Genomic DNA, 21998 nt, shown 5'->3' on the forward strand with positions numbered 1-21998 from the left:
TGGTTCATGGTTCGTACAGCCCCGCAATAGGTCACACTCTCCAAGATAATGTTGACGTGCGAAGCGGCGAATGACGATGCTAAGTTGTGGCCGAGTACACACACCTTCCCGGTCTAAAAATATCCCCGTGACTCATCACGATCGCGATGACTGCCGGTTTAGATTTGACGCTTATTATCTAGTTTTATTATATACTTATTTTTTTCCTTTTGCCTTCCTTCTTTTTTTTATTTCTGTTTTGCACACAATAATATACAAAAAAAGTCAATGTTTCAAAATATGTCAATAAGACAAATACGGCACGGTTTTTTTTCGGTCCGTTTTGCGACATAAGACCACGTTCTAGCTTCTATAGTCGCATTACATCTAACAACAATAAGCGGTAAAATTAGAACAACCACCCCTCCCAAACCGCAGTCGAACATATATGCGAAAGGAGAAAAAAAAACGTATTACGGTCTGCAGTCATTATTCGTTTGTCCTCACACGCCACATACATTCGATTTCCTTAAGCTGGCAAAAATTATGGCATAAAGCAGCGAACGAAGCCAAACCACCTACAACTCCGACAGGCGACATTTCAAGTGGACCATTCATCCATCGGTAAGTTTTCTGCAGGTCACGCTGCAGAGAGAATGACCCCTCGGGACTGGCAATCGTAAAGAAACGGTGAACGTTTTTAAGCCCTCCGTACTGCGGTAATCGTAATGTTGAGTGGTATTTTCGAGTGGTACAAAAAAAAATTCTACAATTCTAAATAAAATTTTCCCCTAAATAATAGGTTAGCACGAGCATACGAAATTCGAATAAAAAAATCGTACACGTGCGTTTACACGTGGCACCACGTGGTGAATTTCAAATGGAGTGATCACTGTGTAACGGTTTTCTTACGGTTGCCAAGGTAACCAATGCACCGTGGAAGAATGATGGATTTCTTCTACAGTGCAACGAAAGAGGTTTCTCGCTTGCAAACTTCGGTTAAATTAACATGTTTTTAATTAAATCAAAAAGTTTCATAAACCTTCCTGAGTTGTGGGTGTTTAACAGGAATAACCTCTAATCCTCTCTCTCTCTCTCTCTCTCTCTCTCTCTCTCTCTCTCTTTCTCACTCTCTCCTATCCGTGTTGGGTAGGTGAAAAATCGTATGCCTATATTCCAATATACCTTCGCTATGGAGGCGCCTGGTATCTCATGTAGTGAATCATGCGAAAGATGAAGGAGGCGCCTGGTACTTCTGATAGTGTAGTAAAAAGGTGCTTTATTTCTAATGCTTGGAATTGTGGACTAGGCAGTGACTATAGTCAATTGTTTTTTTATAATGCTTTTCTTCACATGTTTCCATGACTTTATTGTACGCACTTTAATTATTAACGGTTGAGAGTGCAACTGAAGCAATAGAGTCAATAATTAACAGACAACAAATAATGTCGATCAGTTTCGGTAACGGCACACTTTGCTGACGGCAGTCCCAGATAAACTTGCACGTGATTAGCCCTACGTTATCTAGGCAATTTTATTTTTCCGTTGAGCATGTTTCATGCCGAATGGAAAGCACGTCTCAAAAAAAATACAAAAAAGTGGATTAGTTTGAAGCTAAAATTGTGTATCATCCTTATTTGGAATACTAATAAGACTATTTTCTTTTCAAAATTGCCCGATAGTTTAATCTCAGCCGGCATTGACTAAAATAGATACTTCAATCTCAGTAGACATTGAAAAAAAATATGTATAAAAGCTCGGATTGATGGGATTGGGAGTTAGTTGAATACAAGCTCTGATATTAAATAGTTAATCTGGTGTAGTGGGTCTGGTGCGTGATATTTAACAAAAAATTAGACATTAATCTTCTTGGTTGTGAAATATGTTATGCCTATTGTTCATTTTTGTTCAACCGCTAACCGTTGAATTACTTTGAATTACATCTTTTTTCAGCAGCGTTTTTTAAATCTAATACTTTATTTGAATTCTAATTTAAACAAAGAAAAACAGAGTTGTAATCAATGTTGATTTATTTGGTGTGTTTTAGACGAGATCCTATGCTCTTTGTGAGTGCGTACGCCAAAATGTAGGCAATCTTCATTACGGTGAGTCATTGAATTCGCGTGAATTGTTAGAGTAAGTTAGGAAATTAGACTACATAATAAACAAATACCACTGAACCTTTCATTGAAATACCGCAGACCCCTGGTGTAGTCTGGGCTCCTTCAACACTACTCTGGAATGCCAGAGTTGTGAAAGTGCAGCGGCTCTTTACTAGATGTTAGATGTGTTTAACAGGTTGGCTGATAAGTCCCCGGTCTAACAAAGAAAAACACATTTTTTTTGTCAAAATTCGTTTTTATTATTCAACATAGTTCCCTTCAAGAGCGATACAACGATTATAACGACCTTCCAATTTTTTGATACCATTTTGGTAGTACTCCTTCGGATTTGCCTCAAATTAGGCCTCAGTTTCGGCGACCACCTCTTCATTGCAGCCAAATTTTTTCCCTGCGAGCATCCTTTTGAGGTCTGAGAACAAGAAAAAGTCGCTGGGGGCTAGATCTGGAGAATACGGTGGGTGGGGAAGCAATTCGAAGCCCAATTCATGAATTCTTGCCATCGTTCTCAATGACTTGTGGCACGGTGCGTTGTCTTGGTGGAACAACACTTTTTTCTTCTTCGTTCTTTTTTCGTTCGTCAAGCAACCAAAAGTTGCTTGACAAAAGACGCTCTGTCTCACAAACTAATTGGCATACAGACGTCAAATTTTGACACAAATCATTTGAAGGTTGGTGCTATATTAAAATAATATGCATTTAATACTAGCGGCGCCATCTATGTGTCAGACCGGGGACTTATCAACCAACCTGTTAGACATTTATGAGGTTAATCTAATCGGTAGCTCCACCCTTACCACATTCAAGATTATGGGACACCACGGAACTCTAGCAAGCAGGCTAATTAGATTCCAGGTGTTATTCGTTGGTTCTTTCTTGATCAGAGAGACTGACGCACCACACCTACTATCCCGTGTTCTCTTGTATGTTCTACGATCGCGCGACCCTCGGTTTATCCCTGGTTGCGTCCCTCTAGATTCTCCCCGGGGCAACCGTTACACGTTAGTATGCGAAACTTTAATTCCCATTACTCTTGTTTTGATTTCAACACATCCTTAAATTTCTCCCGCTATCGATTTTCCTGTTCTATTTTAATCTTTATTTTCATTTATTTACTTTTTTCCACTCCCTATTCATTATGTTTCTTACAACCCCTTCGTTCGTTACTACTTTTCTGTAGATAATTGTTAAATGTGTCAGGATCAAATTTAAGTTTACTTTAGTTGAACACTGTGCTTAATTAGTATGTAGGATATTATATCCCTTAGTTACTTCACAAGATTTTTCAGCCTTTGCCTTATGTTTATCCTTAAGGCGGACATTTTTCAAATACAAATACGTATACAAATCATCATTATGATGTTGGCCTGCCCTTTTATAGAGCACGTCGTCGTGACACGGCCTGATCAACAATAGAGCTTCCCATCCATGTAGGCACCCGATCTCCAACAGGTCACCCTTCACCTGATCCAGCCAACAAACTCGCTGTGCTCCCCGACGCCTCGTGCCGCCTTTGCCACCGTCAAGATGTCTGGTTCTCCGTATTGCTAAGCAAGCTGGTGGTTCATCCTTCTCCTCCACACTCCATGCTCGAACACACCGCCAAAGATGGTCCGGAGGATGCCGACGCTCAAACACGCCAAGAGCGTTTGCGTCCTCCGCTCGGATGGTACAAAACTCGTGGCCATATAGAACCACCGGGCGATTCAGTGTGCGATATATCTCTCATTTCGTACGGTCTCGATGTCTTCTGGATCTCAGCAGACGGTGAAGGCCGTAGTAGCCACGATTCCCCTGTACAATCGTCTCCGGATTTCGCTGCTGACATCGTTATCCGAAGTTACGACAGTCTCAAGATAGCAGAACTCCTCTACTACCTCGAGGTTGTCGCCGTCGACTAACACGCTGCTTCCCACTCGGGCTCTATCACAATCAGAGCCTCCAGCAAGCAGGTATTTCGTCTTAGTCACATTGATTAACAATCCAATCTAATCCAATGTATACAACTAGAGAAAAAATTCAATAAATTCATTTTCATTTTATGAACCAAATTTAAATATGAGTTGTCACCAAAGTTTATATTGATTTATATTTGTAATTAGACTTAATAGTTAATCGGTGCACAGATAATAAACCCCTAATCTTTAAGAAAAATGAGTTTCATATCAACAATGGCCAATTGTGCAATGTTTCTGTCTGCATTTTAAAATTAGTCACTTGTAATAACGGAGTCTATTTTTGACGATGTATTTAATCGGTGCGAAAGGCTGTAATAATGATTTCTGCTGGCTGTATTTGTCCCTATCGGTGGTAGGTAGTGGGCAATCTGTTTGGCACGTTCCTTCTGATAAGGAGGGTTAGGGACAATAGATGCACCATTACTTCTGGTCAAGATCAATTTCTCAATCCCTCGTCACCACTTTTCGACACCATAGAAAGCTTCGCAAAACACGCGATACGCCGCAAACACACTCATAAGGGTAATGACACGTCGATTTAACGACTACTCAAGATACTTTGATTTTAACTAGATTTTCAGACTTTCATAAAATACTTTTTAAAGCAATTAAATTGTTCCATCCTCTGTCCAATTTTCTGCCAGCGAAGGAATGATCCAAACGGAATTCTGCACCCGATTAGTCTATGTGAAATACCGGAGCTGCTACAACTGGGACAACGGACTTCCTCATATTTGTTGTTAAATAGATATAAAACTAATTGAACATATTAAGCAAAATTAAGAGTAAATGAAAAGGAATGTATCATTTTCCATTCAAATGATTCGAAATTTCGCCAGAAAATGGATCATAAAAATAACCATAAAATGACCTCGACACTGTATTTCGACTGGGTCGATTGCATACAAACAATCAGAGTTGAAATGACTAAATGCACTAGCGCGGCCTAATCATTTGGAATTCTTTTCAGCCTTATCTTTTCGATACTATTCACAATATGATATCTACAAGATAAGCACCTATGATAAGGACAACGGACACAATGAACCTTTCGCCAAATCAATTTCTCATCCGGTGGCAAGCGTTGTTAAAGTCTTGCAATTATCCAATGAATCATATTTAACTTTTGTTTAAGTATCTTTTATTGTTTTTTTTTTTTTGTTAGATGCACTCGGTGAGCTCACAACGAGCTACAGCAGCTATATGATGTACTGGCTCTATTCAGCTTCTTCTTTTCCTAACGATCTACTGGGTTTGGACGGCCATCGGATGGCTCAGAGGAAGAGGTAACAACCGGGACGGTCTTCACATTTCGTAGTGAGCTCAGACTATCCAACTGCATGGTATTAACAAGTCAATTCAAATTCAATGATAATCGAAGCGAGCCGTTTAATCGAATATCTCGCACGTGGCTTAACGACCTGCTCTATTAATATACCTGAGAGTATTTTTTATCACATAAACATTCTTCTTCTTGGCTTAACGAGCTCTAAGGTCACGCCATCCATCGAATCCGGCTTACTTTTACTAGACTTGCCGTTACCACGTAGTTGGATAGTCAGTCCTCACTACGGGGTGACGGTCCGGATGGAATTTGAACTCCAGTGCTAACGTTTGAAGACAATAGTAATATAATAATAACTTAATTATTAATTTACAGATAATTTTACAAACGAAAATTATCTGACTACGGGGTCTCTTGAGCCAAAGGAAAAAAAATCTCCAAAAAAGTTGCAGGATTATGTTGTTCGTGATCGTGAATATAATAATAAGAATGTAAATGAGGATTGTGATATTTTTGCTTTGAAAGTAACCGTCCAAAATGAAAAACCAAATAGGTTCCCGCTGAATTAAGCATAAATATGTTTTACCGTCTATTATCTAAAACATTTATAGGAAGGTTACAGGAAAACAGTACCAAAGTTTACACATTACCACATCAATAAAATTTATTTCAGATCTCTATTCATTGACCCACCAAACCTTCCTCATCAGCTAATAATAACGGCCCCTTTACCCTTTCCGGACGTGTCATCGAGCACCAGCGGTTCGTGGCGCCGTCTGCAGCATGCATCCCCGATCAGATGCATACCCTTGCTCAGTAATCCTGAAATCACCACAATTCCAGCAATGATCGAGGAAAGGCGCACAATAAACTGAGCAATACTGTCCCGATCCTGCCGAACCAGCACCCGCAGCGCGGACATATCGTACTTGAAGTAGAGCCCCGCTACACCTTGCATTCCCTTATCGAGATCTGTGAAAGAAAAGAAGCGATACGAGCGGTGTGTTGTAATCTTTAAACCGTAATCTTCCTGCTACCGTCTGGTGCGTGGGGTCACCACCGAAAACGTGTCGCCCGCTCCTGCAACATGCGTCAATTGGTGGATAAAACAAAATAAAACGCGCAGGTCGTAAAATGCAAACGTGTGTAATGGGAATCGAAATGCGCTTTGTGCGGTACGGGGGTACGACGATGAAACCGATCGCGCGGCCCTTTAGCACTTGTTGCCACCGATGAGTTTATCATCAAAAAAACGAGCGATTCGCAATATCGATAGGGATTCGACCGAAAGCGCGACAGGGATTTGTCTTAAAGTTGGAGCAATGCGTGTGTGTGTGTGTGTGTGTGCATGTGCGTGTGCTTGTGTTTGTTTTTTTTCCTTTAAATGATGTAAAATTTATTTTTCTCTTCAACGTGCCGTCGTGTTCTTGCCCTTGCTCCGATATCTATCGGGCGGATAAAGATTAAAGAATAGATACGACGTTGTAGGCCATGCTTTTCATGCGCGTACGGTCGCTCCACCCTACCGAGGCCAACGCAGTTAGCTTCAGTGATCCGGTGGAGTTCATTCAGTCGTGTTCGTGCAGTGTACCGGTCCAGCATTGTAGTGTCGTTTTAATAAACCTGAAGAATCCCCCATTTTAAATAATGGCCGGGTTCGTAAAGCAACTGTCCTGCATTCTTTGCAGTGAGTGACATATAAAAAACCGTCCAGATCTACAGTGAACTCTCTCTAATCTGCTATCCGTTTGCAATTTGGAAAACGCGGCTTATTCGAACATTTTTAACAGTTCCTTCAATTTCAATGCATTTTTGTCTCTGAAATTTGGAAAACCTCTCTAATTCAATGGTGACAGGTCAATGGTGTTTCCATGGTGTTATTCTCATATGATTTTCTGGAATAGCAACCGACAGATATGAGCCTACTATATATGTTTAAATCCTGAGTCTTCAATAGTTATAAAGCAACGCATTTAAAAAAACTAAAATGAAGGAAATAGTAAGTTAATAAAACAATCCTTAATTGTGATTTGTGGTTGAAGAAATGGATGGAATATAGAATGGAATATTGCATTTAATTAGGGGAAAATTACAACACGACTGTGGAACTTTGCAATCAGCTGTCAATTTTCTGCCTCCCGTTAAACTGGCAAAATAAAAAAAAAAAGTTCAATAGTTTGTTTACATTAGTAGCATCCACATTTGAGAGGGTATTCCGCAAAAAGTTGGATTTTTTTTTATGCACCATGCAAATACACCTTCTTTAAACTGGAACCGATAACCAAATTCAACAGCCAATGGAATGATAATCTTCATTATATGCAGATTAGAGAGAGATAAATAAAATAGAGAGAGAGAGAGAGAGAGAGAGAGAGAGAGAGAAAGAGAGTTCACTGTAGTTTATATTATACCTCAAATACTCAAAAAGCGCATTACCACCCATCGGTTTCTAGGTATGATGCTTTTGTTTTGCGGAGGTATGCACATCGGTTGGAGCATAATGCATCTGTACATGAGCGGCAACAGATGGGCCGTAGGCATTTCAGTGGACGAGTTTCGGTTCGCAATCCTTTCCTTCTTTACCGGCTGTGGATTCATCATACTGATCGTAGCAGCCACGAAAACGCTGCTCCCGACACGCGTGTGGATAATGATGTCGGCATTCTTTTTCATGATCAATGGCGTCTTTTTCGTCGCCATGCCTACGTACTATGCAGCAACAGTGGCTACTAGGATAGTTGCGGGTATGTGTTTGGGTGGACCTTGCAAAGCACCATTTTAAAGTGACCATCTTTTTTTGTTTCACACAGGCTTTGGGCACGGAATCTGTCACGTCGTTTCGATCATTTACGTTGGCGAGATTGCATCCCGTAACCATCGTGGGAAATTGGTTGCCATACTTGTGTCTTCCATCATCGGTGGCATTGCGCTGTTTACCGTCCTTTCCATGGTAACGACCAATCCAATCTTCATCGTGGAACCAAACATGCATGCAAACCGTGCCGTCGGTATCGTGATTCTGTCGCTCAGCACCTTCGCCCTGCTTATGGCTTGGTTCCTGGTGATTGAATCTCCCCTCCATACGCTCACGACATCCGGCAACGAATCGCTCGCCCGTGCCAACTTGATCAAGCTGCGCGGACTGTCGATGGAATCGCCCTCCGTGATGGACGAGTTTGAGGACATGAAAACGCTCGCCTCGGAAAGCGAAAGTCTTTCGCCGTTCTTCCTTAGCCAGGGCAACTTTCCACCGTTCCAGCTGGTGCTGCTGGTAAAGCTGGCCAATCTGCTGTTTTTCAACTACTCCATGAACACGGCCAAGATGTCACTAATGTCGCTCATGTTTACGCTGACGGTATTTTCGCACAACTGGGCGCCTTCACTGCTGATGCTGAGCAAATTTGCTGGCTCGCTACTAGCAATCCTGATCATCGATCTCTTGCCGCGCCGATTCATGTACGGTATTTCATCCACATTTACCGGAACGTTCATGCTTGCACTCGGTATCATATTGGCCACGTACGATGTCGTTGAAACCTGGATACCACCCTTCCTCTACCTGGTGGCCGAAGTGTTCAATACGTTTGGCATGCTGCCCGTGTCGGAAATTATGCTCTCGGAAGCATTCCCACCTAAGAAGCGGGCCCTGTCCGTTTCGTCCATCCTTATTTGCGAGTACGTCGGTCACATGGTGGTGTACATCATCTACTTCAATGTGCCAAGCACGTTGACGAACACGTACATCAAGACGCTCGTGTTTTCGGGAGTGATTTTGCTCAAGTGTCTCATCGCGGTCCTGACGATACCGGACACAAGAAACAAATACCCGCGGGAGGCTGTTCATATGTACATGCATAAGAAAAAATAAAACACAAAAACTCCAAGTTCCAACCGAATGAATAACTTAGCACATTCTCAACGATAACATTCCATTTGTACCCCACTCCTTGTGTGTTCCAATAGTGTTTATCAATGTGAAAGCGGTTTCGGGTTTTTTTTTTGTGTAGCAAGATTAAATGGTAATGGTAAGTCTAGTCCAAAAGTCTATTTTCATGCGATTGCGTAGTTGTTATCGGCCGAATGCAACAAACAAATATCAGGGAACGGGCGAGCAAATCTGTTCTGGTTGTATAACGATAAAATTCAAACGAAGTAATGATAAACGAAACCCACCCCCACCCCACTGCTTCAAAATTGATGATGACGATGATGATAATGATGCATTATCACATTTATACGGCACGCGAATCGAACACACTTACCGATAAGTTGCAAATTTTCCCGCACGGTGTACTGGTACGTTTTGGAATGTGAGTAAAACTTCTGTACATCCGTCGGTACAACCTCTATGAAGTACTGCATCATCACTTGACCTCGGTGGGACGGACAGCAAAAAACGTACATTTAGCAACAAACAAAAAATACAGTCGTTTCCTTCCAAAATTTGGTCATAAGTCAGTGAAATTTTTGACTCAAAGGCAAGTATTTTTGACAAAGCGCATCCATTTTTGACTAAAAGGCAATAACTGTTGGCTCTTACCCATCGAATTTGAACACAGCATAAAATATAAACGTATGAAATATGAATATTTTCTTCACCGACATATAGTACTACAAATTGTACATAATACCAAATAAATTCAACATTACATCGGTCGATTTAAATCTTTCTAATGAATGACTTAAATAATCGTCTCACAAAGAGATGATGATAAGTTCCACCACGCACCCCACCATACGTTTGCGAAGGACAGAAATTATCGTTAATAACTCTAATCTTTCATAGACAAAGTAAGTCGAGAAGCGATGACATTACAAGGAACTGCTTAGAATCGATCGAATCCTACTTTTTCTCTAGTGTCCACGACATATGTCAACGCTTACCATTGATTGGTAGCGGTTTACTACTAATACGCCTAAGTGTGACCACGTACAAACACCAAAGAATTATTGTACAATGGCTTACCAGACTTGGAGAAAATTGATTCCAAGCGCACAATTTCTTACGATCTTACCGAACTCTTTTGGGATCCGAAACGCGGAGAGTGTTCCGAACTCTTTTGGGTACTGTTATTTTAAAACTCACTTCTAAGGAGTTTTGAGTGGCCAGAAGGACTCGAATCGCAGAGTTTTAAAACTCTTTCAAGAATCGAACCAACATAGATTTCTTTAAATTATTTTGGGGGTCGAAGCGCAGCAAGTTATGTTACACCGATTATGAGAAATGATACATCGTTATTAGAGGTATCGGTATCCCCGATCATTAAAAGTTAAATGAAGTTAAAAGTGGAAGTATGGAAGACATCTCCACATAATATCTTTAGCCCGCTCAGCACTTCAGTTTTGAGTTAGGGGCCACCTTCTGCCTTGTTATGATGACTTCCAAAAGAGTTACTTCTTTTTTATTTATTTAAGTATAATTTTTACGGCTCAGTGCCGTATTTTTAGCTCTTTTCGAGCATATTTTGTATACATTTCTGAAGGTTGTCTTTGTTTTTCCCTTATCCCAGAAATGCTCGATTCCACCCTAAAGAGTTGTCAAAGGAATTAAATACCAGCAAGGAGTTCATATGGATGATTGCATGAAACCCATTTTAGTTACGTTTTTGTGCTTCAATTTTCTTCAATCATTCCAATAATTTATGAAATTTTTCCTTTTTTTTTAGAGTCAATAACAGTTGATGAAGAGACAAAGATGTACGAAATAGAGACAAAATTTGATACCGCACGGACAAAAATTGATGAGTACTGTCCAAAATTCCTGACTTAATGACAACATTTAGCGGAAACGACTGTAACACCAAATACACACAAACACTCCTAATACACCAGCTGAACTTACCATTATCGAATATTTTTTCATCTCCTTCTAGTGGATGGATTACACCGGCGGTGTGATCTCCAAAACTAAATCGATTAATACGATGAGAAAAATTGGTCTGTGTGTTGGCAAAAATGCTATTTAGATGGATGTGACCGCGGGAGAAATGAATCGTTTTACCGACAGTGATATGGAAATTGCCTGCCACCTGTAAGTAAACCACAAACAGTGGAGGGAAGAAAGGTTAGCAGATGCTTTATTAGTAAATGGCACTAAAAGAGTTTTTCTTTTCTCTTTTAAGCAAACCTTGTTCAGTGTAAGCACACCATGAATGCGACATGCATCGTGCGGTTTGGCAGGAATTACTACACGCTCGGGCATGCTGTACACTACGGCATGATCCGATTTGTACAGTATCTCCGCTATCGAGTGATACTCATTCCGCAGATACGAGTTGTGATGCTGCATATAGTCAAAATGTACCCGTTGGCTAGGGCACAACTCAAACCAGGTGTCTTCCTCTTGCAGTATACCGAAGGAAAACACATTTTGATTGGTAGAATCTAAAATGTCCGCTCCGATCGCTAGAAAGTGAAATGCGTCCAAGTTTGAGCGATTTACTAACGTCACGCAAGACTGACCGTGTTGTATGCCAACGTGGCGATACCACTTACATTTGCATGGCATAGCGACTGTTAGATCGATGTGTACCTTTAGCTTCGATTGCAGATCCGTATCCGGTACGAAGGAAAATACAAGCCGAGAGTCCATGTAGTACGACACTTCATGGTAGATAAGAAACAAAATCATCAGTCGGCTGATCAACGATACTGTAACGAAAATACAAACATTACGTCCAAGGAAATCGTTTGCCGCCAGATCTCGTTATCATTACATGTTCCACCGACTCGTGTTGGTTGTACAAATTCTTCCTTTACTTTAGGAAAAGCATCCAGCCGCGATACAGCATCCAAAGCTTGTTTAACACCTCGGTAACGTAACATAGCGAACTTCAATACAGTTCTAATAAAGCTGCCGCCGTAAATTAGCGGCTTTTTCGCGCTATGTTTTGTTTTACAGCAATATATTGTTGGTTTGTTTATTTATGATCTTTGCGCTTGTCAGCTGTTAACAAGATACTTCAAAGCTATCTCTATACACCTTGGCTTTCTTCAATCAATTCGCATTGCTACCAACTGAACGAAACGTTCAACGATTTCCTTCTAGTGGTGGGGAAGCTTGTTTTTGGGTGAGGATTACATTCAAAATTCATATCCCAATGATTTTACAGATGTTCTGTGTAAATAACTTTTCAAATAAATTAAAGTATACCCCTTCATTACGGAAAATATTTGGTCTGTAAAAAAAAATAAGAAAAACTTAAGAAAAAGATTATTGCAAACGAAGCTCATCTTCAAGAACACAACAATCAATTCTTGAAAGATATTTGGTTGAAAATGTTTCTCTTGCATGGCAATGGTTTAATAAACAATTATTTTAAATTTAAGTTTCAATTTAACTTTTTCAAATTTATTTCTCAGCAGTTCGAAAAATTTAAAATTTTTGACAAATTTTTAAATTTTTGGTAATATTTTTTTCATGTTTGAACACAAAGATTTGTAATAAAAACATGCTACTTAATTACAAATCTTTGTTTTTTTAAATGTTTTAACCACCTTTTTACACAGAATCAAAATAATATGGAACAAACATTCCCAGGATGATGGGATGGGATCGATTTGAGTCGTTTGCTGGAACGGATGTACGATTCCGTGTTAGCATGCCCAACCCTAGCTCTTTCTTACTTCAACTATCACCGGAAAAGTCATGGCTCCCGTGGTAGGTTAAAATAAATATTGTAATTTAAACGATTTTTGCAATAATTTCGAAACAAAAAGTAGTTTTAATGAAGCGTGAATACGGGTGCAGCTCAACCTGTTGTGAAATGAATCGTTGCCGGTGCGCAAAGGGCGACAAATCGCACTTCTAATGTGCAACACGAATGCACGTGTCAATGTGTACAATTTTGCTTCACACGCTAGCAGCGGCGACACTGTCGCACTTTGTGTAAACCGCACGAATTCATAGGTTACGTTGTTGTGCGTTTTGTGTTTCGGAAGCGGAATGATGTTTGGAAAACAAAATTACAAAGAATGTATATGTTATGGCATTCCACTCATGGGAATTCTCTTTCGTTCATAGGATAAGGCAGCGAATGCGGTGAAAACCAAGCCTGGTGCACCGAAAGCAGGAAAGAATGTGCTTCGCGGCAAGAACCCCTTGAAGAAGAAGCGCGAGCACCTTCGATATGGAGTCGACTGCACCAACATCGCCGAGGATAACATCATGGATGTGTCCGACTTTGTAAGTATAATTCCACATAAATCAGATTAATCGAATACCAATGATGAACTTTTATTTAAACCTTTTTTGTGTACCTTCTTCTCTTCATCTCTTTCAACAGGAAAAGTTCCTGAAGGAACGCTTTAAGGTGAACGGTAAGGCCGGCAACTTGGGCACCAACGTTAGCTTCGAGCGTCAGAAGATGAAGGTGTACGTCAATTCGGATGTCCACTTCTCCAAGCGCTACCTCAAATACTTGACCAGGAAGTATTTGAAAAAGAACAGTCTGCGCGACTGGATCCGCGTCGTGTCCAACGACAAAGATCTGTACGAGCTGCGCTACTTCCGCATCAGCTCTAATGATGACGACGAGGAAGAGAACGAGTGAACCCTATCCGGGAGTGGAGTGATTGGTGAAAATATAATGTAAATCCATTTACGTGAAAACCAATATACGGAGGTGAATAATTGCAGGATGCAGGTGCAAATTTTATTCACTACAAAAAAACGACAACAATAGCAAGTTGAATGTATTTGTAAGAAATGTGAGCAGAGTCCGAAATAGTGTTTATGATTCTCTCTCTCTCTCTCTCTCTCTCATGTGTTGTGCGTTTGCTTTTTTCCCCCAAAGTTCGTTCGTTCCGTGTTTCTCAAGCCTCTGTGTCGACGGATTGTACTTAACGGTTGAGCTCTCCATAGGTGTTTACAGTGAGAAACGCGCGTTGTGGCCGAGGAATTGTTAGAAAAAAGTGCAGTTTTTTATACTCGTCCATACTAATCCTGTTGCATCAAATGGAATATATAGATTTACATTATCATAGAACTTCCTCGTTCGCTGGGAGTGCCTTCTTCTTCGTAGCCTTTCGATCTGCCAGGAAAAGGACAAGGATCGCCGACCAAAACCGCATGAATTTGTTCTAAATATACTCCAGATAGACATTGGCGCCAATCTTCAAACGGCAGGACCGAGGTTCAAATCCCATCCGGACGGCGATCCTTGTCCTTTTCCTGGCAGATCGAAAGGCTACGAAGAAGAAGGCACTCTGGATGGGTTTTTGAACCCCGGTCCTGCCGTATGAAGACCGGCGCCGTTGTCGCTTACACCGCCGGGCCACCCCAAATTGAATTGAAGCATCTGAACTTCAACTAACATTGGTGAAGCGCTGTCCGGTTCCGCATAAATTTATAGAGCAAAATCGGATGTTTGCTTCGATTGCTCTTTTATTTAATGCCTGTAGGATGATGATTTTTTGGAATGGTTGACAGAATTCAAAACGTTTTTATTGGTGTCTGTGTCCGACCAGGAACCTTGGAGTAGTCTATCTTGAGCAATATTACTTCCATGGCAAACTAGTCAACTTTCGCATATTGTTGCTATGGTTACCTGCCACGTACGTAGTGAGGATTGACTACCCAATTACGTGGTATCGGCAGTCTAGTAAGCCGCTTCGGCTTCGATGGCCTGCATGAGAGGTCGTTAAGCCAAGAAGAAGAAAAAGATGCTTCAATCTGGACGCATCGCATCGACGGGAATTCAGCGAAACAACGTGTTGGGCTGGAATCAAAGCAGCAAGGTAAGAAAACTTGTCATCACCCTACTGACAAATCGATACAAATCCGCCAACTTGCAACTTTATACGTACAAGATAAAAAACTTACATTCATTCACAGGAGAACAGCTGTACCACGCACAACGAACCGTTAACAATCTGAAACATCAGCCAATCTGCCACTCTACGAGTAACATAAAAAAAAAAACCTACAGTTAGTCAATCAATTTCGTTTACGAGCAAAAAAAAAGCTTTCCTTGCTACCTTCGGTGAACCGAGGGGAACTCCAAGCTTAAAATGCTGCAAGCGGCGCCTTCAATACCTTAAACAGTTGCGTAAAGCCGTGAACAACCTGGGTTCGTCCATAATTCGATGTTACAATTGTGCAGGAGCACATGGTTGTGAAGTTTTAGAGAAAAAAAACTCCTGTGAATGTAAAAATTGTTGTTCAAAAACACGAGATCTCAATTCGATCCGACCCGGGATTGTATCCCAGAATCAGATTCGTTTTTTTTTCATTAATAGATTATTACTAGATGGTGTGTACTTATAAGCGGAATACCTAAAGAAGGTGGGCAGCGGCTAGAATGGAATCTGCAGTGAGATTCGTGATTGAAAGGAGCACTTCGGTGGCAGAAACCGTTCAGCTGGACAGAACCGAAAGCTTATTGTAGTGTCTTCTTCGTCTTGGCCTGCTCACTTGAAAACTCGGTGTAGGACTACATTCCACCTTCCACGGCTGCATCTGATATCCGATAGATTTAACTTCCTAGTTAAAGCCACCGTTCTTGGCACCAATAATAAATAGCCTCTGATGAATTTCCAATCTTCTTCGTCAGTGACTGGGGGACCAGGGTTGGTATTGTATCAATTCACTTGGTTAACAGCAGCAAATAGGATATCTGGTCTGCAGGATATCTGGCACATTGAGAGCACCCCGTGGCCTCTTAATATGATTATATACTGATTTTATTACCAGACTGCAATACTTAGATTCTTTACATCACCAATTATAAAGATATAGACACATGTCGTAGTATGATTTCTTCAAATTAAGTTTGTTTTTTAATTTCAGCATTCAACTTAAACGTTCCAAAATGTGGCACACTATCGACTAGTTGCTCGAAGGACCGAGGTTATTTGCACGGCTTACTATGTTGACCAATCATAGCAATTGATGAATGATATCTTGGTTTTCCATCTCAACGTTAAACAACAGCCTTTTCTAAATCCTTTGTTAAGTCAAACTGAAGCAACACGATGAGATAAGATGTAGCAGCACTAAAAACCTGTACAATAAGAGGAAGGTAAAAAGGTCTTTCCCAACCAGAAAGCAAACGCAACGATTTTACCGAAAAGATAAAGGTAAAGTCCAGCCTAAACAAACCGCTACCATCGAACAGTGGGAATCGCTTCCTGTGCAACAGTTGCAGAGCGATCGCTTTCGATCGTTCAAACAGTGCCTGGTCGTCGATGAAATAGTTTGCCTTATACTGTAGCAGCTTGTGCAGCAGCGAGGCTGATTTGAAGAGCTGCAAAGATTGGAATATCGATTATGCGAATCAAGACATCTTCCCTAATACGTTGTTTTAGTGTTACTATTACCTCGGTGTGCGTCGCCGCACATACGACAAGCATGTTGTAGATCAGCAGACAGGCTGGGATGCACTCGAACGCATACCGGCAGGCGCGCAGTATTAGATCCAACATTTCGTAGTTCCAAAACAGAAGCTTTGGATGGATGAAAATCCAAACAAAACAAAAAATCAAGTTCAAATTCAAATCGAAAATCGGAAATCAATTGGCCAGTACCTTCGTTTCAATGAAAAATCCAAACAACGTGTTCACGAACGTCACCGTCACAATCGCAATAAGCTGAAGCGAATACGCTCGATTGATAAACTCGGCCAGCTTGGCTACGTTCTCGTGAATGACAAACAGATAGGTAAGCCGTTCGCCACTAATCAGCTCATGTTCCGATACGTACGGTCGACGGCTGATGGGGTACACCTTATTGAGGGCGTTCGTTTCACCCTTGGCCGGTACGATCGGGGTAGACTGCCTATGCAAACTCTCCAAGAAAGCGTCCAGCATCCTGCGAAATTCAAAAGAAATGTTGCTGAAATACCACGTTACCGCCTCCTTCAGCTATTACCAGTTTAGCTTCGTTACGATACACTCCGTTGATTTGACCAATGTAGTAAACTCCAATATAGTCACATGGAACATCCACAGAGGATACACGATTGCGATGATGGTGAAATAGTTCGACAGACTGCAACCAAACCGAGCAAGAAAATCCGTTGATCAACAAAACTTTACCAAGTCCGCTCTGGAAGTTCTTACTTGTACTGTGCATAGCCCTCACAGAGCGATAGAATAAAGAGCAACCCGATGGACAGTGGCACTAGGATGGATTGCTTGGCCGGTACCTGCATATTTCGAAATTGATAGTAACGATCGTTGATCTTCGTGTTGCTAGACTGAATTCCTTCAACGAAAACACATTTCATCCGATCAGTACGCCACAACGAAGCATAGCAGATGAACGTGCCAAGCACGCTCGAATAAATTTGTGTCATGTACGCTAGACAAAAAAAAAACACGACCAAATACTTCATCATGAGCAAACTGATGCCTTACAGACTACAGCCCAAGTTCCATACCGAATTTAAAAATGCTTGGACTGTTTGGATTAGGGTCGGGAAGCTCCATCATTTCGACTGTTTTATAGAAACCGACCAGATAACCACCGAATAAAATTATGCTGTACAGCAAACGTATGATGGAAAGCGAAGGTAAGCGACCGTCAGCATCCGCAGCGTACGAATTGTACAGCTGTAGTCCAATAATCTGTTGCGAAAAATTGAAACGCGTATGAGACTGAAATTGAAACTAAAAAGAAAAAAGATATAATCAATTGTTTTACAAACTTTAGACCAAACGGTCGTATGTGATGATGGCTTTTCCATGCTGAACGTAACTAACGCCGTTTACCGAACTGCTTTGAGGCGCACCGAATTGAGCCACTGGTCGTTATGCGAGAGCGGGACTACCAGTTGCATGATTAATGTACCCATTAGCTTATTGAATCATAAATAATTGTTCACATTCGTCTACTGTAGGTCGGTAGTGTGTGGCTAAGCCAAATGCTATGGGGAATCGTTAAATTAATTACACTAAATAAATGCTTGTACAGTTGCGGTTTTATTATGTAAGGGAGGGCTTGAATAAAAATTTGAATGAACTCCTTCACTAGACCAAGACAATAAACAGTTGGCTGACGATCAGTAAATAAATAGCTACGAGTAAGTAAAGCTTTGTGTGCGCTTGTTTAGCCAGTAAGTAATTGCCCGGGAAACAATCCCTTTTGGTGTTTTTCATTATCGAATAGAATTGTTTACTTTTCCGATCCAAATTCGCTCGATTCGGAAATGTTAAAATGTGTAAACATTTCAAAAAGAAAGGAGGAAGTGCTTACCGTTACCCTTATAGATGACCATTCTGTTTTTCTCCTAACCGGTGGAAAAAGCATCAATCAATCCTTTTCCTCCCTCCCGATCCTATCCTGCAGCTTCCCGATCCTATCGCCCGCTGATACTTGTTTTTGGACAACATATTAATAAAGAAAGAAACTGTAACCTGAGAAGCAAAGTTCGCTGGGAACAAAAATTAGTTTTGAGGACGAGACGAGAATCAGAGGTAGTTTTCTCTACAAGAAGTAAAAAGGAGAACAATTTCAATTAATAGTCTCGTAAGCCACTAGATGTTCGGCGTAACATTTAAACTGTTTCTAATCTGATCTGGTGTTATTTAGAGCATGTCTTGTAAAATTTATTATTTTGGTTATAAGCACAAAGCTTTGCCGGTGACAATGCAGTCCCAGTTAAACCGAGTGACCGAACCGAATTGTTCTTGAAGCATCAATTTGAATAGAATCGGAACGACCGCTGCTTGGGTTCTAGTTCTACATCCCGCTAGTAAGCGTACGATACAGGCTGCACACGTAACAATTGCACTGGTTCAGCTCTCGAGCGATTGGATTTTTAGGAAATTACACCTCACTCGACACAATGTGGAAAAATAACGTTCCATTAAAGATTTGGTATTAAAAATTAGCAAATCGGAATAGCTTTGAGGCAATTTTCCCAAACAAGTCTGGAACTGACTGCTAAAGGACATGTTAACTCGAGCGCAATCGGCACTTACTCGAGCTTTGCCGAAGACCCACGGTGATTTCGCGCAACAATCGGAGCAATATTTTGAATGCCACAGGAACGTAACGCTGGTAACGTTATTTGCAACCGATACGAAATGCTTGTAGCGGATCAGATAGCTTAAGACTTTAAGAAGGTAAGCTCGAGCCCAATCGATAATACCGAAAACTGTAAGTGAACCATAAACCATAAAGGACGTTAGTATTTGATAATTCACTACTAGCTTTTGGAAAAGTCTGGTTGAGAATTCAAATTAAACAGTTAATCCAATTAGAGTTGCTACATATTCGTGCGAAGGGAAAAGCAGGGAATAACTAAATTTATCACGAGAACGAATCAAAAACTAGGTTACGAGCTACTAAACACTTATATCAAGGAAATACTTAAATTAAATTCGGTAATAACTTAAATAATACAATAACAACTATTGAATGTGCCCGGATCAAGATTTTCGTCTTTCGTCTTGGGGCTAAAGAGTAATAAAGGCCCTCAAGTTGCACGCAGCAAACTTACATGCAAACTCCACAGTCGATTGTGAACATGGCTGAGTAGGACATATTAAAAATATTAAAAATTTTGGTTTATAAAATCCAAAAAAATCTTATTTTAACTAGTTTTAATAAATTTTTAGTAATTCAATAAATTTTCTACTCAAATCAAATGTTTAGATATTAATTTTTTCCGTTTCCGTGAGCCATTTAAATCAAAAAATATGACTCACTATACAGAATTATTTCAATTACAGTATGAACTGTCTCGTTTAAATGATGAAATAAGTTAGTGAAATGTTTTTATAAATTAGTTTTATTTAAATAATATTTTTATGTCCTACGCATAATGATTACAATCTACCGTGATTTTTCACACAAGCTTGCATGAGATGAATCCCGTACAACTTGAGGGCTTTTATTACTCTTTAGCCGGCAAAAAGCATTATTACTAGCGGCATCAGTTACTCACATGAAAGGGTTTTAAATCAACTTACTACCCAACTACATAATATTAGCAAGCCTAGTAAGCCATTAGATGACATTAGATGGATTGGTAAGCCCGTGTGACCTAGCAGATCGTTCGGATCTCATTTAGAACGCTTCTCCGTATGCACGACTCACGCAAAGAACTGTAAAAATTACGCCAAGATCTCTTAAAGTTGTAAAACCCAAGAAGCAGTAGGACCAACAAACTGAAATGAACTAAACGAAATGGTTTTTTGTACTGATTTAAGTACAGATTACAGCAAATGGATAGCACCGGACACAACTTAACGTACAAAAAAGCCATTATGAAAATTACTGAACAACTTCCAGCTAAATTTCATACAACCGTATTAATGCGCTAGAAAAAGTGCGATATATTTCATACATATTATTGGGCTATATCAGCTACAAGCGCCTACGAAATGTGCCAGTGAGTAAAAGAAAAAAAACCGGGTGATCCATGTTTTAAAAGCGGCTATCACTGAACCCGAAAGAAAGGAGATTTCGGTCAAAACGATGATATTTTAAGAGCAATTCTACGGCAACGGCTGCTTTATGGTTTATGTTCCCGTTTCCCGAGATCCGGTAGCACTCGAGAGCGAACGGGATGCTGTGCGGGAATGTGGGAAACGTTCCGTAAATCCAGGCACCAAATTAGCACCACCGAATGATTTGCTTGAAGATGTGTGGAGTCCGCACTACCGATACCTCCTTCGCACCAACCGCGATTAAATAGGTATGCATTTCCGTTAACGATTTGCAAGTGACACTTCACCTCTGAAAAAGGAAACGATACGATCGGTTCGGCGAATTACGGTTAAGTGTCCTCTCGCGTGCCTTGCGTGTAGTAGAGCAGGAGTGGGAAATTGGCCAGCTTGCTTTAAGCGGAAAGGGCACAGAGCACGGAAGCACTATTTCGCATTCGAATGGGCATCCCGCTGTCCCGTTCTAGACGAGACCATGCTTTCCAAGTTTCGAGCACGTATTGAGAGCCATAGTTTGGTGCGGATGGCGAATTGGATGGGGATGGTGCGACCCATGTGGAGAAAGCTTCACACCCATCGCGGAGCAGCAACATCGGAGAGCTCGTCGACTTTTATAGCGGGATGCCGGTCATCGAAACCGGTGGGAATTGATACAACGATTCATGCATAAATAAACCCGAACACCGAACCCCATCTCCCCCCGTTTACCGTGTGTTTTTTTTTTGTATGTGTGTGACTCACACACTACCATATAAGATCGAGGCGCGAGCATAAACGCCATCCGCTACACATGCTGGACGATCTTTTTTCTAGAGCACATGAGACTTTCTCAATGCGCGAATAGAAAGTGGCGAGCTCGATGAGATTACCTCGAAGAACGTGGACCAACACCACCTGTTCGGCCGCAGCGGGATGAGATCGAAACAAAATTGGGGGGGGGGGGGGGGGGGGGAGAAGATCTCTCCAGACTCGTGCGCCACCACGATCGTGCGGACGACTCCCGCGAAAGGTGGCTCTAGCGGCTGTTGGACGGCCAGCAGCGTGCTGGACGACGCACATGGGCAATGAGCGTGCGAGAGACTTTTACGTTCTCTTGCGTAGAGTGGATGCGTGAGCGCACATCTTAATCGGCAAGCATAGAATCGGTGGCCGCCCGAGAGTGTAGCATCCCCAGCAGTTCGGCCGTTTCAAGTTCAATGTCAGTAGCGTTGTGAGAGGTGATCGAGACAGAGGGTCGATTGGTTTTATCCGAACACTTTAGTA

General features: G+C 41.1%; 4 protein-coding genes across 4 annotated transcripts; 2 read left to right on the plus strand and 2 right to left on the minus strand.

The window, feature by feature from the left end:
- Positions 1–6048: 6048 nt before the first annotated feature.
- Positions 6049–12167, minus strand: LOC126562488 (endoplasmic reticulum-Golgi intermediate compartment protein 2). The gene is made up of 6 exons (XM_050219006.1): positions 12059–12167; positions 11838–11993; positions 11470–11747; positions 11185–11371; positions 9605–9715; positions 6049–6314 (listed from the first exon to the last, which is right to left on the minus strand). The coding sequence occupies exons 1-6, from the start codon at positions 12165–12167 to the stop codon at positions 6049–6051; spliced, it is 1107 nt and encodes a 368-aa protein (XP_050074963.1).
- On the plus strand, positions 7797–9210 carry LOC126563632 (uncharacterized). Its single transcript, XM_050220276.1, has 2 exons — positions 7797–8086; positions 8153–9210. The coding sequence occupies exons 1-2, from the start codon at positions 7798–7800 to the stop codon at positions 9208–9210; spliced, it is 1347 nt and encodes a 448-aa protein (XP_050076233.1). The 5' UTR covers position 7797.
- A 744-nt stretch (positions 12168–12911) lies between the features above and the next one.
- LOC126563226 (60S ribosomal protein L22-like) lies at positions 12912–13979 on the plus strand. Its single transcript, XM_050219855.1, has 3 exons — positions 12912–13002; positions 13366–13527; positions 13628–13979. Exons 1-3 carry the CDS (start codon positions 12991–12993, stop codon positions 13892–13894), a joined length of 441 nt encoding a protein of 146 aa, XP_050075812.1. The 5' UTR covers positions 12912–12990; the 3' UTR covers positions 13895–13979.
- A 2278-nt stretch (positions 13980–16257) lies between these two features.
- LOC126562405 (putative gustatory receptor 28a) lies at positions 16258–18028 on the minus strand. Its single transcript, XM_050218914.1, has 8 exons — positions 17990–18028; positions 17723–17909; positions 17403–17643; positions 17212–17331; positions 16869–17151; positions 16662–16787; positions 16409–16588; positions 16258–16345 (listed from the first exon to the last, which is right to left on the minus strand). The coding sequence occupies exons 1-8, from the start codon at positions 18026–18028 to the stop codon at positions 16265–16267; spliced, it is 1257 nt and encodes a 418-aa protein (XP_050074871.1). The 3' UTR covers positions 16258–16264.
- Between the last annotated feature and the right edge of the window lie 3970 nt (positions 18029–21998).

The sequence above is a fragment of the Anopheles maculipalpis genome, chromosome 3RL (genome assembly GCF_943734695.1).
Source record: "Anopheles maculipalpis chromosome 3RL, idAnoMacuDA_375_x, whole genome shotgun sequence".
Classification (NCBI taxonomy): Eukaryota; Metazoa; Arthropoda; class Insecta; order Diptera; family Culicidae; genus Anopheles; species Anopheles maculipalpis.

Excerpts from the sequence above, each read along its gene's own strand:
- LOC126563632 (XM_050220276.1), top strand. The coding sequence starts at position 7,798 with ATGATGCTTTTGTTTTGCGGAGGTATGCACATCGGTTGGAGCATAATG. Across the intron at positions 8,087-8,152 it reads GGCTACTAGGATAGTTGCGG|GCTTTGGGCACGGAATCTGT; the intron begins GTATGTGTTTGG and ends TGTTTCACACAG.
- LOC126562488 (XM_050219006.1), bottom strand. The coding sequence starts at position 12,167 with ATGTTACGTTACCGAGGTGTTAAACAAGCTTTGGATGCTGTATCGCGG. Across the intron at positions 11,372-11,469 it reads GTGTGCTTACACTGAACAAG|GTGGCAGGCAATTTCCATAT; the intron begins GTTTGCTTAAAA and ends GTTTACTTACAG. Across the intron at positions 6,315-9,604 it reads GGAAAATTTGCAACTTATCG|ATCTCGATAAGGGAATGCAA; the intron begins GTAAGTGTGTTC and ends TTTCTTTCACAG.
- LOC126563226 (XM_050219855.1), top strand. Across the intron at positions 13,528-13,627 it reads TCATGGATGTGTCCGACTTT|GAAAAGTTCCTGAAGGAACG; the intron begins GTAAGTATAATT and ends CTCTTTCAACAG.
- LOC126562405 (XM_050218914.1), bottom strand. The coding sequence starts at position 18,028 with ATGGAAAAGCCATCATCACATACGACCGTTTGGTCTAAA. Across the intron at positions 17,644-17,722 it reads TCCAAGCATTTTTAAATTCG|CGTACATGACACAAATTTAT; the intron begins GTATGGAACTTG and ends TTTTTTGTCTAG. Across the intron at positions 17,332-17,402 it reads GAGGGCTATGCACAGTACAA|TCTGTCGAACTATTTCACCA; the intron begins GTAAGAACTTCC and ends GTTTGGTTGCAG.